This window comes from Onychostoma macrolepis, chromosome 03 (genome assembly GCF_012432095.1).
Source record: "Onychostoma macrolepis isolate SWU-2019 chromosome 03, ASM1243209v1, whole genome shotgun sequence".
Classification (NCBI taxonomy): Eukaryota; Metazoa; Chordata; class Actinopteri; order Cypriniformes; family Cyprinidae; genus Onychostoma; species Onychostoma macrolepis.
In genome coordinates this window covers 26674247-26694323 of record NC_081157.1, presented here as the reverse complement: position 1 = coordinate 26694323, position 20077 = coordinate 26674247, and the positions used below count along the sequence as shown (strand labels likewise).

The window sequence follows — 20077 nt, the reverse complement described above, 5'->3', positions numbered from 1 at the left end:
ATCTTCCTGCAGAGTCTATCTCCAGCCCCAATTAAACACACCTGAACCAGCTAATCAATGTTTTCAGGATCACCAGAAACTTCCAGGCAGGTGTTTTGGAAGTAAATGTGCAAGAAGGTGCCCTGCAGGAGCAGGGCTGGAGATGTGTGAAACCAGCCAACAACAATCAAACGCGCTCTCCTAGACATCCTCTCTCTATTGTAGAGAAGTCTGATTCATCTGAATGAGACTTTGTTTGGATGATTCATTTTAATTAAGTAATTCAAAAAAATAGTCATAATTACCAGTGTTAGCAGAAGACTTATTGTAGTGAAAAAAACAAAAAAACACACATTTAGTTACATAACACTTTTTTTTAATTTTTTTTTTTTACTATTTTGCCTGCAGTTATACAAGTGTTCTTTTGTTTTAAATTTATACATTTATATATTCAAGTTTGGAGCAGTGATCCTAATTTAAAAACATTTGTTTTTTCTACCAGATAAATACTGCTCTTGAATTCCAAATCATGCGATTTATCATTTATCATCTGTTTTATCATTTGCCTGACTTAGCTAGTTGCAAATATACTTAGCTATTATTTCTTAGTAGCAAAACAGGCAAATATAAATACACCATGTACATAAAGTATTGTCATTTCATAGCACGCTTCATATCTTAGTTCTTTTACTGTGTATATACACACTATATTTAGGAAACACTGTCATATTCCATGGACCATGGTACACATAGGCCTACTACAGATACTTCAAAGAATAGTATTAACATGGTACCAAAAACATGGTAATACCATAGGACATTTGAGCTATTTCATAAAGATGCCAACAGAACTACATGCATGCGTGTGTGTGTGTGTGTGTGTGTGTGTGTACCTGGTATTCTCTATGTTATGGGGACTAAATTTTGACCTTGTGGAGACATTTTTTGGTTCCCATGATGAAAACAGCTTATAAATCGAACAATGAAGTTTTTTGAAAATCTAAAAATAGCAGAAAGTTTTCTGTGAGGGGTAGGAAAGGGATAGAACATACAGTTTGAACAATATAAAAATCATTTTGCCTCAGGAATATCCCCATAAAACATGGAAACCAGTGTGTGGTCCAGGTAAAAGAGACCAAATGTCTATAGTAAAACCCTAAATTAAGGTCATGGGATAGAATATAAAGTTTGTACAGTATACAAATCATTGCGTCAATGGAAAGTCCCCATAAAACATGAAAACCCAATATGTGTGTGTGTGTGTGTGTGTGTGCTCTAAGAGAATAATAATACAAATAGCTGGAGATCAGCCATGTCAGATCAGGGATCCTGTCCTACTGACCCAGTAAAATCTGCCGTGACTTCTTCACCTCAGCATGTAGGATCAGTTTCAAGTGCTGTTCAGAGACACAGATCACTGAACTCTCCAATGACAGTTCAGCTGAAGCCAGCAAACTAGGAGAGCAAAAACCCAATCTAAAGGCAGAAAAACAGCCTCTTGCACAGCTTTAGAAAAATTACTACAGTGTTTTTCTGTAATCATTAATATACACTTATACAATAATAACAATAAATACATTGGAATTTATGGAAGATTTACTTAATGGCACAAATATGTAAGTAGTACCATTGTAAATCAATAAAATAATCATGAGTACCATGGCTTGAAAAGAAACTACTACATACAATATCATTCCAACAAAAACAGAAAAACACATGCAATTCCTGTGGTTTTTCAAGGGTTTTCTGATTGTGAGCATATCTTTGTGTTTGTTTGTTTGGGTATGTGTGCAGCTTTGTTCATCATAAGAAGCTTCAGGGTTTGAGGACGGGGAAAAGAGGGAAAAGAAAGAGGTGGAGATCAGAGAGTCTGTAATCCTGACAGACAACACAGTGTGTGAATGTAGCCATTAGAGCTGACAGGGATGCTGCTTACACTCCAAACTGCAATTTTTGGCAGATTTGGCAGTGAAGGGCAAGTGTGAGGGATCCTCTCGGCACAGCCTGTGCTCCTCAGCTGACGGGAGGTGGAAACACTATGATAGGGCTAATGTGAGGAGGTATCAAGGCAGAAGAACATACACCTGCTGGAACGAGCCTGAGACATGAGAAGAATATAACTGAAATATACCAATGAAATCCAGCGGCTTCATCTAACCACACAATCATTCTCTGAATCAAACTGTTCTTTGCAGAAGCTTCTCACTGCCTTGTTGTGACGTGTTTGACGCAGAGCACTGATTGATCCAGATGACCTCAAGGTGTGTCTTGACAGGAATACACCAACACAGCGCAGTTTAAAGGCCATTGCTACAGGGCTGTCCACTTATAATATGGAATTTAGCTTTACTTTAGTTTATATTGTCGAACCTCTGACCCTTGAACAGTCTGTTTCTACTACTGTACTGTATAAAAAGCCACTATCAACACATTTTACTGATGTAAAATGTTTTTAAAGTTTCTTATGTTCATCAACGCTGCATTTATTTGATAAAAAAATACAGAAAGAACTGTAATATTGTTAAATATTATTGCAATTTAAAATAACTGCTTTCCAGAGGTGGGTAGAGTACCCAAGAACTGTACTCAAGTAAAAGTAAAAGTAATAGTCTGAATAGTTACTTGAGTAAGAGTAAAAAAGTATCGGATAAAAAAACTACTCAAGTAGTTAGTTACTAGTTACTTTGGATCATATACTGAATATAGTCTATTTTTTTTTAGATATATAGATACACACACACACACACACACACACACACACACACACACACACACACACACACACACACACAGCCGTTCAAAATACTTTTTTTTTTTTTTTTTTAAATGTAATTTATTTCAGTGATGCAAATCAGAATGTTTATCAGCCTGATTTATTATCAATGCTGTTCTTTTTTAGCTTTCCATTCATAAAAGAACCCTGAACAAACTGTCACAGGTTCCAAAAAATATTTTCAACAACACTGGTGATAAATCAATATATTTGAATGATTTCTGAATGATCATATTACTCTGAAAACTAGAGTAACAGCTGATACAAATTCTGATTTGCATCAATGAGTTAAATTAAATTATATTTTAAAGTTTAATTATGTATTATAAATGTATATAACCTCTGACACGGAGAAGAGTGACTGCTACAGAACATCTGAACATATCGAAACAAATGCACATTGACGGATCTTCTTCTGTCTGTTCTGCAAAATGTAAACAAATGTAGCCTTTATTTCTGCAAGCATAAATATTGTTAAAATATCACTATTAATTGTGTCTAGGCAAGGCATTCCTCCTGGAACTAACGCGGGTTTGGCGGGTGTTTATTTCATACTCTGTGACAGCTTATTTAATGAATGAATTATACAATGTATTTAATGTGTAAGGTACATGTACAACAAACTGGTAACGTCATAGTGGTATCGTGTATTGTAATCGAATTTATACCTGTGGAACAGACAGCACACGCGGTGTTCGTCTAATAAAGATCTTCATAGCTAGCAAACCATAGCCTTTGCAGATTTACTTTCAACTGACTGTTGATCCAAAGCCATGTCTTCAACACTCTCGATGTTACAACTCTGAGTGAGAACCGCTTCAGACGACTGAACGAACGAATCATTCAAACTGATTCGCGAACCGATTCACTGGTCTGCCAACTGGTTTGATCAAGCCTTCAAACAGAATTGACTCAAAAGAATGAATAATTTGCGAATGGGCATCGCTCATTGCCCAGAAAAAAAAAGTAGACGACGCGCTTGGAATAAATTGAAGGATTTATAACTTGTATTGCATTAAGATAAAGTAACGAGAGGAGTGTCGCCCACAGTAACGAAGTAAAAGTACCGCTTTTTCACTAAAAATGTAAAATTACCCATTTTTAAATATACTCTAAAAGTATTAGTTACCCAAAAAATTTACTCAAGTAAATGTAACTCGTTACTACCCACCTCTGCTGCTTTCTATATGGTTATACTTTAAAATGTAATTTATTCCTGTGATGCAAAGCTGAATTTTCAGTAGCCATTACTCCATTACTTGGTCACACGATCCTTCAGAAATCATTCTAATATGCTGATTTATTATCAACGTTGAAAACAGTTGAGCTGCTTAATATTTTTTGGAACCTGAGATACTTTTACTCTTTGGTAAATAAAAAGAACAGCATTTATTTAAAATAGAAATATTTTGTAACAAAAATGTCTTTTTTGAAAGAGATGAATACTTTTATTAAACTAAGATGTGTTAAATTGCTAAAAAGTGATATTAAGGACTTTTATTGTTAGAAAAGATTTCTATTTTAAATAGGCCTAAGTGCTGTTCTTTTTAACTTTTTTTATTCATTAATGAAATCCTGAAAAAGTATTGCAGGTTCCATTTTCAACATTGATAGTAGATTAGCATATTAGAATGAATTCTGAAGGATCAAAAATAAAATCTTAAAGTATATATCATACCATTAATATAAATTAAATCACTTTTACCACTGATGACTACATTCACCTCTTATTTGCTAAAAAGTAAGAAAAACCTTCTGTCTTCCATGATATGACCTCTTTAAAAAAGAAGAGCGAATGTGAAGAAGAAAAAAAAAAAAAAAAAAAAAAAGAAACGAAAGCAAGCACAAAAAGAAAGGAGATATTATAATAACAGCAATTGAGAGGAAGCCATCTCTGTAATAAAGCACTACAGGATGAAAAGCAGAAAGCCTCTAATTTCATGGGGCTACAGAAGCTTATTAACTATTCTAGCTCTGAGCTCTATGAAAGCCATGCCAGACGCAACATATATACAGCATGGATCAAGACACTCGGCACATATATGCCAAGACAGCAAATCAAGGGCAAGGTGAGGGAGTGCGTGTGGGCCCTCGTTCTCCCAGCATGCAGTGCAGCTCTCAGAAATAGAGCAGGAGAAAGCAGGGCTCCTGGGACCGAGGCACAGGGCTAATAAAAGAGCTCCACTGCTCTCATTCCGACAGGCCCAGGTGAGAGAGGGTGAGAGAGGGTGAGAGAGAGAGAGAGAGAGAGAGAGAGAGAGAGAGAGATGCTGTCAGAAGTTATCATAGGACTCTGTCTATGTTCCAATAAAAGAAGTGACTGAGCAAAACACTTTCCCTCCTAAATAAACAACAAACCTGCTAGGCTTGCTAGCATTTACTAGTGCCATTAGCCTGCTTCCTCTCTGATATATGTGAAACATCAAAAATATAATTTACAAATAATTACAAGTGCTTAATTCGCTTTTGCAGTGCTTCAATCTTAAAAATAAAGGTTTCAAAGTAATTTTTTTGCAGCAGTGCCCCAGAAGAACCATTTCGGTTCCACAAAGAACCTTTCAGTGAACAGTTCTTAAAAGAACCATTTTTATTAGTGTGAAGAAGATTTTAATAATCTAAAACACCTTTGTGGAATGAAAAAGTACGTTAAAGGTTCTTCATGGAACCATTGATGCCAATCAAGAAGTATTGACCACTGACATTACAATGAATGGGAAGCATTGGAACACCCAATATTGCGGCTCTTGCCTTCTAAATAATAGAGCCAATCGCTAATGGACCCATTTCACATTTCCGGGGTTCTCAGAATCAGAAGTCATTGTAGGGTAAACTTACATATTGGCGAATGAAAACTATTATAAAACGATTGTATTATAAAAAAACAAACAAACTTAATCTCTGGAACTGCTCTGAGAGTCACTTCATTTGCATTTTACAGTTTCTTTTGATAAAAACTATAGTCATATCATATACAAACAGAAACGTAAAGGCTTCACAGCAAGCCTTCAAATTAAAAGTTCGGTTCAACTTTAAGAAACCGTGACAGAAATATTACTTAAATGTAATGATAGTACTACTACTACTAATAAAATTATTATTAAAACATAATTTTTTTAAAAGGAATATTTACCAGAAAAATTACTTACCAGAATCTATTTAGCAGAAAATGTAAACACACAACACATTATTTCTGGGAAAAAAATAAACAAAATAATAAATTATAAATAAATAAGTCAATTAATTAGAGATGATTGTGATTATTAATATTTATTGAAACCATTAAAATAAAATCCAGAAAAATTAATGGAAAACAGAAAAAAAACAACATTTCATAGGGCCTTAAAATGTAATTTTTGTTAAACTTTTAATAAATTGCTGTTTAATATTGTACGTTTCATCATTTCAATTAATTACACATGTTTTTGATGAATATAATTTAATTTAACCATTAAAACAAAGTCAATGTAAAAAAAATACATAAAAAATATTGGAATCCTGAAAAATTAAAACGGGAAAAAAATGAATTTTGGAAAAAATAAAACAGTTTTATAGGGCCCCAAGTAATCCATTTTTATATTTTCCAGATTTAAATATGCTACAGAAATGTAAGTATGTCATGTATCCCCCATATTTCCCAATTCAATTAGGAACTGCGCTTGCATGACTGAAAATACAGTAGCTGCCTGAGATTGTTCCCAGGATTTACTTGGTGAACTGACTTGCCTTGAAAGGGACTCTGGTGGTGGATGCCAAGGTGTTCTGAGCTCACAGATGCTAGCCTTAGCAACTACTATAAAATGTGTTCTCGATCTTCTCAAACTGAGGTAATCGCAGGCAGCGTTCTTGGATGTCTGGGAAGAAAAATGTGTCATTGAGTTCTTTCTGCATCAATATCTCTGAACTAATTCACTGGCCACTCGACCTAAACCACTGGGGGAAGTGCTTTAGACCTGACAGGAAATTAAAACGGCATATCACCACATCATTTGCCACTCAGAGAGGCGTAAATGCTGATGAGTTCTAATTATGTAACAGTTTTGCCTATTATAGGAATGGGCGCAGAAACGATCCGAAAAATACATCTCAGCAGCCTCTTTTCACATTTAAATGATCAAAATCCCTCTGAGGCAAGTTCACTCGGCCAGCCATCTTGACACAGCTACTTTCCATCTAGTCTATTCAAATCATTGATAAAAATGGTATAATAAAAGTAGCTTCTTTAACTTAAATTATGGCTAAAACCTTTGACAGCAATAAAGCAGTGCCTTTATTGAGGCTCTTTTAAATGAAAGGTGGAACTTTCATTCTGTCTCTGGTACTTCACTGTTTTAAATATCTAGTTGCCATAGAAACACTTATATGAGAAACCATTCAAAAGCTTAAAAATGAAACCTTCCACAAATGTCAGTCGCTCTACTTAAGTTACATTTTAAAAAGTTTGCACAGTATTGTTGAAGGCTATTCTTCTTCTCTTAGTCATGTCTTCTCTCCTCAGTAAGTTTCTTAATGTCAGGCACAAGAGTCAGGTTGAGTTTACAGTAGCTCATGAATATTAATTAAGGCGTCTGACATCCTGATTGGCTTAAAGGTTTGTGAGTGCTCAGTCCATTGATTAATAAACAGAATGGCTTCTGGTTGGTCATTGTTTTATGGCTTCAGCACCAGTTTGAGATGTCTAAGGCTTTCTAATACAAGTCATGTTTGGTTTCTAACTGATAGTAAATTATCAAATACTAAGATTTAGTGTTAAATTATTTCACTACTTTTTAACAGTTCATGCAAACGTACTTTTTTCTACTGAAAATAAGGTAGGATCCAGAGTTTGTCCTCAGGCGTACAGCTGGAAGGTTTATGCAAGTAAATATTCATAGACGTATAGCTGTGGTGCTTTCAGTATGGACGACGTCAAGCTGTTGTGGCATGCTGTGACGTGATGCATCATCAGGCTCTTGTGTAGACACGGTGTAAGGCAGAACGTAATACAAATTTGATTAAATCAGTCAGTTATAATTTATCTGGAAACTGAAACTGAATATTTAAAAAGAGCAGACACTAACGATAATTATTTCATTTATCACATCAAACGGAAGCATAACATCAAAACAACATCCAGATCTGAATAAAAAAGCGAGAGGCAAATTTCAGAACACTTTGTTCTCATGGTAACTGTTTCACTAGCAACTTTACTAAAGCAGTGAAGGATGCTGCTTGATTTGCAATATTTTAGACCCCTTTGCAAATTTTTCCCCTTTGCTGACTTATTGAAGAAGCAACAGTACAGTCCACGGCAAACATCCTTAATAAAATCCAATAAGACACATATTAAACTCATTTCTGGGAACATTCTGGGTTCAATAAAAGTGTAGCTCCATCAACAACATTTGTGCAATAAAATGTCAGATCACAAGAGAAAATTATTTTAACTCATCCCTCAGTTTTTACATGAAGTGCATACCGGAAGTACACAGGTCTAGACAGTATGCATTAAAATACACACTGAATGTACACCACTGTACCGTACTTTACGGAATAATTTGAGTAAATGCTTTAACAAAAGCACACACTTTTCCATGCAAATTTGCCAAATTATTTTCTGTGGCAATCAACACTGTGCCATAAATACAGTTTTCAATATATAGTTCACCCAAAAATGAAACCTGGTAAAAATGTTTTCATGCTCAGGCCATCCAGGGTGTAGATGAGTTTGTTAGAACAGATTTGGAGACATTTATCATTACATCACTTGCTCACCAATGGATCCTCTGCAGTGAATGGGCGTCAGAATTTATCATTCCAAAAACAGCTGATAAAAACATCACAATAATCCACAAGTAATCCACATGATCCCAGTCCATTAATTAACACCTTTTTAAGTGCAAACTTGCTTATTTGAAAGAAACAAATCCATCATTAAGACGTTTTAACTTTAAACCGTCAATTCTGACCAAAATACATAATTCATAAATCATAATAACTCTTCCTGCGGTGAAGTCAAAATCAACTGACATATTTGTTTAATACCATTTTTGACTGTTCTTGCTTGTAAACGGCAACTGATCTGTGCATATTTCTCTCCTGATTCATACAAGACTTTTATCACCGTCTAAAGCAATATTATAATTACAGGATTCAATAGAAACAATAGAAGTGAAAAACATCTCACTGATAGATTTCTTTTTTTCTTACAAACATGCAGCTTTTCACTTCACAAGATGTTAATTGATGGACTGGAGACGTGTGGTTTACTTGTGGATTATTGTTTTGTTTTTATCAGCTGTTTGGACTCTCATTCTGACGGCACCCATTCACTGCAGAGCATCCACTGGTGAGCAAATGATGAGATACATTTCTCTAAATCTGTTCCCATGAAGAAACAAACTCATCTACATCTTGCACAGCCTAAGGGTGAGCATATCTTCATGTTTTGATGAACTATTCGTTTTTTCTCAACACCAGAACATTCCTTTAAGCATAACACACCAAAACAGTGGTGAGAAATTGCGACGTAACCTTGGTAAGCGTACGCTGTGTTGTGATGTGTCGTCTACGTGCAATCCAACCACTGTCTGCTTGTGTAAGGGTGAGAGTATGCCACAGTGATGTAATGAAGGCAGTAAAACACAGAGAAAGAGATGTGGTGGGAGGATATGAGTGGGAGGTGGTGACAGGGGCATCATTATCCTAAACAAACCAGTGAGCGTGGGAGTGTATGCGAGAGGGGGAGGAATAGTGTGTGTGTCTGTGTACGCACTCCTCACGCCTCACTTTCAGATGAGAATGAGCGCTCTCCACTGAAAGCGCTTTGAGCATCCAAGGACACCGTATATGAAGGCACGATATTTGCCCAGGCTCAACTATGAGTGCGTGACTATGTTTATGCAAGTGTGTGTGTATGTGAGAGAATGTGTGGCGTTTAATGCGAGAAAAATCTGAAAAACAGCAAGGAATGAAGTGAGAGAGAGAAAAGCAGGAGCGCGTGTAGGCGGAAACCATTTACAGTCTGTCTCAAAGCGAACCCCCATGGCTCTCTCACCGAGAAAGACAGACACACAGGACTGCAAATTGCCCACAAGAATTTAGTGTTCCACCTCGCGGCCCGGGACATCTCCTATCCAAAACAATGATGAAGCCGTTTGTCACTAAATGACACGTCTTGCATTTCAGCTCAGCATTCGGCAGGGTAAAGGAACCTCGTCATTATCCCCGGGGGTCGGCGGTCGCAGCGGTGCTGTAGTGTATCTGCACTGGTAATGGCCAGTTTATCATTTCATAAAGTATGACGTGACACTCTGATATGCGTGTTTGAGTTGGGCCTGTTCTCACGAGCAGGTGGAGTCCTGTTGTTGACACGGGAGAGGATATAACCTTGGGCGATTCCTCTGGGAGAGACTCGACAGGAAAACTCAAATGAGGTTTGGGTGTGGGCCACGAGGCAAAAAAAGATAAGTTCCCACTCTTATTTCTGATTGGATGAGCTGCGTTTGAAGCCGCCGACAATGCTGATAAATGCACACCTGTGACATTTGACCAGCGGAGGAACTAAATGTCACAGATTGACCTCCTGGCTCAACATAAAGAATATAAACATCAATGGTTTGCATTAGGGATGTCAAAAGGAGTAGTGATTTGGTATCAATTTAATGCTAAATAAAAAAAGTCTTCAAAAAAGGAATGATAGTAGTGTTCCTGCAGTTTAGGTTATAAAATGTATCATCTCAATGATGACTTATTGTTTGTGGCTGGACAATAAAAGAAATATCTGAAAGCTAATGTAAGGCCATTATTTTAATTAAACGTGTTAAAGTTTAAATTAATGTGTTACATTTTTAAATTGAACATTTTATCAATTAATTTAAACATAATTAAATTCTTTAGAAAGTAGTATTTCTTTTCAACAGAATATTAATTTTTGCTGTGGTAAATTGGTGTAGATAATTGTGAATTTTGACTAATATTCAGCCCTATTTTGAACTTTTCGAGCTAGTGTTATTTTAGTATTTATATGCTATTATTAGCGTGTTTTTTTCAGTTTATTTTACTTTAAGTTTGTCATTTTTGTTTTTTTGTATTTTTTAATAGAAATAATATTAGTTCTTCAACTTAATCTTATATTTCAATTAGTTGCCAAGGCAACATTTCTAATATTTAAATTCTTTAAGTCTTTCATCTTACATTTATATTTTATTTTAATACTGCTTTATTTCAATCAACAAAAACTATTCTTAATAATTTTAGTTTTGGTTAAAGGGATAGTTCACCCAAAAATTCTAATTATGATTTACCCCATGATTTACTCACCCTCAAGGCATCCTAGGTGTATATGACTTTCTTCAGACGAATACAATCAGAGTTATAATTAAAAAATGTCCTGGCTCTTTTTGTAAGACAAATATCCATATTGAACATTTTATAAACAGTAATCTCTTACTTCCACTAACTGTCGTTACGTGTTCACAATAGAATGCCGTTCCAGCAGATGACGTTAACAATAAAAACGTTAAGCTCTAGAGCATGGCATCACATCCTGTTGCCCATATTTGTTGCAGGGTCCAAAGTCATTTTGGGGCTGGAAGCCTAGTGTGTTCGTAGCTTAACTTTGCTCCTGGATATAACCTTCCTTCAGAGTTCAGCTGTTACTCTAATCACACACCTGAAACAGCTAATCAAGGTTTTTGGGTTCACTAGAAAATTATAGTCACGTGTGTTAGCAGACTGAGAGCAACTACTGTAGATCTTCAGGATTGAGCACTCCTGCTCTAATGCATAATGCAGCAGCTTTTGTTCTTGAGTAATGAATGCATACATGCACACACTCACTCACTCATATCACTTAATCAAAGCAGAATGACTCATTGTGACACTGCTGACGAACAATGGCACAGGTTCTCACAAACCACACCTGCCCATTATCTACATGTAACTGCATTTGAAAATGACAAAACACCAGTCAACTATGTATGTTTTTAGTTTTCTAACACAGAAACATCATCTTAACTTATCTTGCATTTAAACAATGAATGTTAGGATTTAAGTTAAAAGGATAGTTCACCCAAAAATGAACATTTTGTCATCATTTCCGCACCCATTCCTGTCAGCTGCTGAACACAAAAGATGATATTCTGAAGGATGTTGGTAACCAAACAGTTGACGGCAGCCACTGACTTCCATAGAAATAAAAAAAAATAAAAAAACCTATGCAAGTCAATGGCTACCATTAACTGTTTGGTTACCAGTATTCTTAAAAAAAATAAAATAAAGAAATAAATATATTTGTCTTCAGCAGAAGAAAGAAACTTATACAGGTTTGGTACAGGGTGAGTAAATGATTCAGCCAAAGCGTCTACAATCAAACTGTAGCGAGAGCGAGTGTTTCATAGTGAGAGATGGTACAAATTCCATATGTAATGTACCTTGAAGCTTGTTCCATACATATGGAGCATAATTAGAAAAAGCAGATCGACCTATCTCTGTACGAAAAATCAGCATCTTAAGTAAGATGCTGTTTGATTCCAGCCACTGTGGTCAAGTGAAAATAAATAAATAAATAGAAATCTCAAGTATCTTATTCTGTACTGAATGAGATCCCATATTAATGTATTATTATTTTACAGGAACAGTAGTAATTAATTGTGGTATCTTGGCAGTAACTACGGTTACCATGGAAACTTTTTAGCAAGGGTTGTTATTAATCACCACTAGTGTCATCAAATATGAAATTTAAACTAAAAGATAGAAAGTATAAATTCAATATTGTGGGAAAAATATTCTTTTAACACACGTCTAGTACTGTATATAATATGGTATTTTGCTGAAAATCTATGGTTACCATATCGCATTTTTGTATGGGAGTGTCTTTCACACATCACAGATGATTTGTTGTGTTTATATGAAGTGTAACTCGAGAGGGTCGCATTGTGTTGTATGTCCAGGAGGTCTGTGACTGAGGCGGAGACTCTCACTGTGATTCACACTCAGTCAGAGCGAGAGAGTGGGATTCAAGTGCTAATACCTTTTGCAAGTTCAAATGAGAGGTGAACCATACTGTTGATTGCATTATATATGAGGGGGGAGTTTACTCCACCTCAGTCCAGGAAACGCCCTGTGGAAATGAAATAACGTAGATGCGCCTTTCATGTCCTGAGCAACAGCTCTAGTGTATGTGACACTCTTGACCCAGTGTGATAGATATGAGCCAATTAAATTCACTGCATACACTGCATTCACTGCATTCCCATTTCAAACAGCATTTATACCATAAAAAGGACAGCTTATGCAGACATTTTGTAATGTGGCATAATTAAAGGCATAGTTCACCCAAACATGAAAATTCAGTTTCATTTAATCACCCTGATTTGGTTTCAAACAAGACTTTTGATCATCTTCTAAACACAAATGAAAATATTTTTTAATGAAACCTGAGAGATTTCTGTGCTTTCAAACAGCTTGATTCATCTGGATTTCTTTTTACAATCTTTATGAAGTTTTGGTGTAATGGGATTTCAATTGAGGGATAGAAGTCTCAGTTTTCATTAAAAATGTCTTAATTTGTGTTTAAAAAAAAGTAGAGTAACTTACATTTCAGACGCAATACTGTCTGTTTGTTTTTGTACAGCCAATGAAAACAGTTGCAAACAAAGTCAAAGTGGAATCATATGGAGCTTCTTTGTTTAACACAGTAGTGGTGTTTTGTTCCTGAATGAATCAGCGTGTTCAAACAAATCAATTGACTGTATAATTCAATGACTCACTCATAAATACAGTCACCTGTTTATATTCTGAATGAATCCGTATGTTTGAATGAATCAGTTGAGCGAATGATTCAATGTCTTCCTTTAGAAAAACTGTGGCTGCATACTTCTCTACTATATCAGTGTGAAAAGAGTATGTATTCAGTAGTATTCTGAAAATAGTAGGCAAAAAGTACCAGGATAACATTCTAGATTTGGCAATATTCTGATGTGCACTTCCAATGAATATTTTACTATCCCAATTGGTTGAGTGAATAATACAATGGTTCATTCATAAAGACACTCGCTGCATCTGAATATGCCTACTTTCCTAATATATAGCATGCAACAGTAGTACAAATGAGTAGTATGTCTGAATACATTCGAAAAACAGTAGTACCTGGAAAAGATGCAGATGACCAACTACTTCTGTTGAGATCTAGAGGTGTGCATTCAATGGACACTTTACCATCACATGAGGCCATGTCAGGTAATCAATGCAACTGACACATACATGCTAACATGGTGGATGTAATACGTCTGGACATCATTCATACTACAAACTAGTGCAGTCAAACAATTAATCGCATCCAAAATAAAAGATTTTCTTGTTTAAGAAAAATGTGTTATCTTTATACATTAAATATATTTATATATAATATAAATTATGAGAATATAAATATATACATGGAAATATTTTCAAAACATATACTGTATGTGTGTGCATTTATATATACATAAAAAGTATACACACTACACACACATTATTTAAATAAAAACCTTTATTTTAGATGTGATTAATCGCGATTAATTGTTTGACAGCACTACTAGTACAAATATTCATACTATATAGAACATACTTACAATGGTCGGCAAGTTTGTTCCTCATGAAATATAGCGCCTACTTAGTAAGCAATTTTGGATGCAGCATCTCACTTGTTTAATTCCTAAATGGATCAATGATTTGAACAAATTGGTTGATTGAATGATTCAATAACTCCTATATCAATACTCAACAACTACTAACATACCGTCTGTATTAGTAGACTGACAGTCTGCCTGAAAATCCCCAAGTATCTCAAACAAAAGTCAACTAGGGTCAAAATTCACTTGGGACCCCTGATAGTGAGGTAGAAGAAGATTCAGCCCATGCCCAAAAGGACTTGAAAGTTCAATAGATGATGGATATCGTATCACGAATACAAAGTAGATTTTGCTGCGGTACCTCAAGCCAATCCCCATAAGCAACAAGCATCTTGAGGGTCACGCATACACCCACTCTCACATCCTTGGCAGAACAAAGAACCAACCAACAATTCTGACAGCCTCCTGTAGCAGAAAGTGAAATGCTATTTCAAGATGTTATAGCCCTCGAACTAGATCTGCTTTTTAAACGGATCATAAATGATGCATCGGTGAGTTTCCCTGAAATTTCCCATCCACTGCTGTCAGCCCTTTGACTTCATTTTCCACGCAAACTAGAGAAACTGAGCAAGTAAAACAAGGAATAATTCAAGCCAGTACATAAACTACGTCTGAAATGCTTCCGATTTAAAAAAGGTTCAATATAAAAAGCTTTTCAGCTACAAATTCTGACAGTCGGGCCTAATGAAAGCAACATCGGCACTTTGCTGAGCATGTGGTTCCATTAGTGTGTGTTTTGTGGTGTCATGTCGGATCAAGCCACACAGTTTGCCTGCTCCCTTGAAGCTAAAACAGCACGGCGAGACTCACCCAAGTCTTTAGATCCTTGGCTTTCACTGGCCAGCTCTCCCATTCTCACCAGAGCATCAAAATAGCCCTTCGCTGCAAACGTCACACCTGCAAAAAGATAGAGGCAAGTGGAAAAATGTGTCACAAACATTCTCATCTCTCATTACAGCAGTATATTCGATGATCAAAGAGCCCATGACGAGGATGGGACGGCTCTCAGCTGCGCAAGTTGGTGTCGGTCCAGCTGGGTAATGAGCGGCAAAAAAAAGCTATAGGAGTGGATGAGTCTGTTGCACAACAGGAAACACAATCAGTTGTACAGGAAACACATTTAGAATGAGTAAAGATAGTCCTCCTGTGACTATGGAAATTTGGCCCTTTTTTCTTTACCAGACCAGCCCAGCTGTCTCCCTCACACACACACACACACCGTTTCCCGATCCCATGCCTCATTACGGTTTTAAAATGTCAACTTCGATGAAAAAGAATAAACAGAATATCATTATCTCCAAAACTCTCCCTGGATTCCCACATGCGTGTGGAAGAGAGAGAATGTGTGTGATTTTCCAACTAAGTGGTCTAGCCTAGGCTGTTTTGGTGTTGGTCTAACTGGTGGGCCAGTAATGCTAGGCTATTCACTAGAAAAACTCGACTTTTTCTGAGACTTCATGAACTACAGGTTTGCTTATTGTGGCTCAAACAGGTATCAGTCTCATTAAGTCACCAGAGACATCACACTCAGGCTGATGTAACAGACAGAAGATATTTACTGTATATGCAGTGCTCTGCAAATGTTTGGAAAAGCTCTAGGGGTTTTGGACGATATAAACAATATGTGGAGTTTTGGACAATATGAACATAAATCCTTTTCATTTTATGATGAATCTGCATTTATAATGGGTAACACAAAATATGTAAACACCTGATATAATAAACATAAAAAAATATTAAAGCTATTGACAAAACATCTCTAAACTGTGTACTGATTGGTCTGTTTTCAATCAATTAATAAATCTATAAATGTGTTCTGAACTAAATGATCTTCAAACCTTTAATCTAGTAATTTGGGTATTATATCTCTATACCTACCTACCTACCACCCATCCATCCATCCATCACTGTCTGGGGTCAGCAAGATTTACAAAATACAAAAATACAGTAAAAACAGTAATATTGTGGAATATTATTACAATTTAAATTACAATTTATGTTATGATATATTGCAAAATATAATTTGTTCCTGAAATGGTAAAGCTGAAATTTCAGCATTATTACTCCAGTCTTCATTGTCACATGATCCTTTGGATATCATACTAATATCCTGATTTGCTGTTCAATAATAATCTATTATTATTAATAAGTTGAGAAAGGTTGTGTTTTTTCAGGATTCTTTGATAAAGTTTGAGGAACAGCATTTATTTGAAATAAAATTGTTTCTAACACTATGAATTTGCTTTTTAATCAGTTTAATGCGACTTTGAATAAACATATGCATTTCTTTTAAAAAGAAAAAAAAAAATATTAATCTGTATTCTGTGTGTATGTCGGACATCAAAATAAAATGGAATAAAATTAAATAGCTGTATAGCACTCCAAAAATATAAATAGGGCATCTGTTTAATGAAGTTAGTAAATGAAACAGATGCTTGTAATATAGACAGCTAAGTTAATCATAATGAAGCAATTCAGTTGTAGCCATGCATCCTGTGTAGAAAGTGTGTCAAAATTTCTCCCTATTCCATATATAGTGCATTCAAGGGAATCAGATTAGCAACTCAGGGAAAGTATGAGAGATCTGGAACAGCTAAACAGCATATGCTGGTGATTTCCATAGGACTGGTGGCACTCATTATTAACTAGAGCAGTAAAGAGGTAAAGGTGGCCCACTCATACAGGGCTCACCTGTATCTCCTGCCTCACAGATGTTTACTGGAATCAGCTGCTCAGACTCGCGGCATGGCTGTCACTCTTGGTCTGAGAACAAAGTACCAAGGAATTACAAAGCCACTGCCACAAACTATAATTGCAAAGCAAGACCTGGCATCCAAGATGCTGGTCTTCCCCAAAAACCTCCAAGAGCAGCTCAGGTACTGTTATGCAACATACTTCCTTTAAGAGTGTCCCACACTGCGCCACGGCTGAAACAATGCCTCTTCACCTCCCTCAGAGTGAGAGCGTAGAAAACAGGCATGGAGAAAACGGATACCAGTCAGCTATTCTTTATGGAACTCATTCAGAAATCAATTGAGACCTTCATTTGAATCTACTGAGAGCCTGTGGAAAACCACCCTGCGCTTCTGGCACGGGCAGAAAGGCCACAAAAAAATCGGTTGAGCAAACAATTCATCAAGCTGACCAGCTGTGGCTCTGATTAAGTAAGCCAAAGCAGACTGTTGCACTAGGTGAGCCACTATGTGGATAGTGTTCAGGGCTTATTTACAAGGAAATTATGCAAAAACGTGCCTGACAGATGGGACCATCAACTCTGGGAACTCACATAGAGACAGACAGAAGGCCCACTGTATTTTTTAGGTTTCTATTTCTTTGCTTCTTTCTTTCTTTATTCTTCTATGTTGGATAGGCCAGTACAGGAACTCAAATTGTTGCTGATAAACTGATTTGACAGGAAGAAAGGAAGAAGAGTTGTTTTGTTTTAAAGGTTGACTACTATAAAGTGTAGAAAAAGTTAATGTGACTTCAAAATGTTAAGTTGACTATGTAATTTAGTACTTTAAATTATTAAAATTTAAAGCTGCAGTCCATAACTTTTGGCGCTCTAGCAGTTAATAAACAGAACTGCATGCATCTTGCAGAAGACAATTATAGACGTAGCTACTACTTCTCTCTGTTTATGTCTATGACGAATCGCGCAGGTACCGGGTTACCCCGCAGCGGTACCTACCCGAACCAGTCTAAAATAGTCTGAATATAAACACTTATTATAGGTGTACCGTAGTGATTCAGGATAATCCAAAAACACGGTTTGGAAAATGGATTCATGGTGTACTCACTTATTATATAAATTTAGCAAAAAAAAAAAAAAAAAAAAAGTTACAGACTGCCACTTTAAATAAAAATAAAATTTAAATTAAATATTAAACAAATTAACTTACAAATTAATTGTTATTGAGAAGTGGATGTTTTAGCTATATCTAGTGTTTTTGATTATATTCTGTTGAATTTTTTTTTGTTTCAAGTAGGGGTGTCCCGGACTAAGGATTTTTATAGTTGAATCGGAATTTTTGAATCTTGCCGATAGTCGAATCATATGTTTGGGGGCGGGGAAAAATACATTACCGAGCGTCAAGTCAGACATTGGACAGTCATAATTATTGACTTTAACACACAGGGAAAATGTGCAACGGACGCCTCACAGATAAAAAAAAGTAATGTTTTATGTTTTGATTAAAAGATAGTTAACATTAAATGTCAGCAAAACCCTAAGAATTCACAATATGTTTTTTTTTTTTTTTTACAATAGTGCTCTCATTATAACTTTATGTAGCCTATATGACATTTATTAAATGTTCTGGATTTCTGTTTTGAGCTGCGCGCGCTGAAGATGACCAGTAGAATGAAGCATTTGATAGCAGGTTTTTAATTGATCATTTAGCTCATATAGAATACGCTTCGTTATTTATACAACATAACATTAATATTACGACTTATAGGCTATCTGCAAATGTCCCGAATGAACGTCTGCGCGGCTCTGAATGAACTCTTGTTGTGGACGCATTGTTCACGCAACAGCGTGCAGAGACACGGGAACTAAACTCTCAAAATTCACAGTGTTTTATTATAATAGTGTTCTCGTTATAATGTTATGTATATGACAGTCCCAGTCATAGTTATTAATATTCTGCTGTTTGTACTGCTCGTGCTGCGCGCTGACGAGATGTACTACAATGAAGCGCTTTACCGCAACTCTCCTATACGAGATAAATAAATGATATATATAAACCAGCTGAAATGTTTTGAAATCACTTGAACCCTACCTGATCAAAAAATCCAGTCTTTCACTCTGTGTCAATTTGAGTCTTGTTAAAGATTTAAATCCCTGCCTCCAAAATGCTCCTCTGTCGGTCATGGATTATGGAAAGTGAAACTTAAATCTATAGGGGTGGTTGGATTTATTCACGCACGTTAAAATATTTATCTAAAGCTTATTATACACAAGTTAGACTAAGGATGTTCACTACATCACTATTATTTCATGTTGATGCTCAGCCTCACTTAAAATGCAAGCTTAATGAATGAGCAGAATGGATATATAGATTGTTTGCATGTTTCCTCAAATCTTGTTAATGGACTGTTAAGTGGAACTGGAATCTCCACAATTCTCATCCATATATGTAGGTCTCCTGCTTTGAAATGATCTCTTTTACTGAGAAAGAACCATGTCATAGCACACTCCTCCTACTGCACTCATTCATCTTTCTGTGCCTGAGGCTCTAAAACAAATCAGCAAGAACAATACCAGTCAGAAATAATAAATGGGGGTAGAAAGCTTTGCTGACTTTGTGTCTGAGTGATTTAATTTCCTAAAACAAGGGGTAGGGTGGTAAAGACATGGCCTGAGAGCAAAAGAGGATTACGATTTATTCTGGTGGGTTTAGTGGCCTAGGACCTCCCACCAGACCCCAGTTTCCCTCAGAATGGGGTAGTTAATTATGGAATAAATCTGTCTTGCCTTTATGTCCTTTCAGCCATGTTTCTATGGTAAAAAACCCACACCATTCTCTATGCCACTGCTGCGTAATTTGCGCTACTACTCTACCCAACTGGCTACTTGTGGACAGCAGTCTGGCAGCATATGGACCCCTGTGTGCAGTCAGCCCCTTTTTGAGGATAAGAGTCTTTCAACCACCTTAGCCAGTCTGCCTTT

The 20077-nt window shown here is 36.1% G+C and overlaps 1 protein-coding gene across 7 annotated transcripts in view; it reads right to left on the bottom strand.

The window, feature by feature from the left end:
- The window catches only part of baiap2a (BAR/IMD domain containing adaptor protein 2a), an 88635-nt gene that overhangs the window by 47203 nt on the left and 21355 nt on the right, over positions 1-20077 (bottom strand). For all 7 annotated transcript variants that reach the window (XM_058770263.1, XM_058770260.1, XM_058770264.1 and 4 more), the window contains exon 3: positions 15214-15300. In XM_058770263.1, the coding sequence (XP_058626246.1) occupies positions 15214-15300 (87 nt within the window). The remainder of the gene's footprint in view (positions 1-15213; positions 15301-20077) is intronic.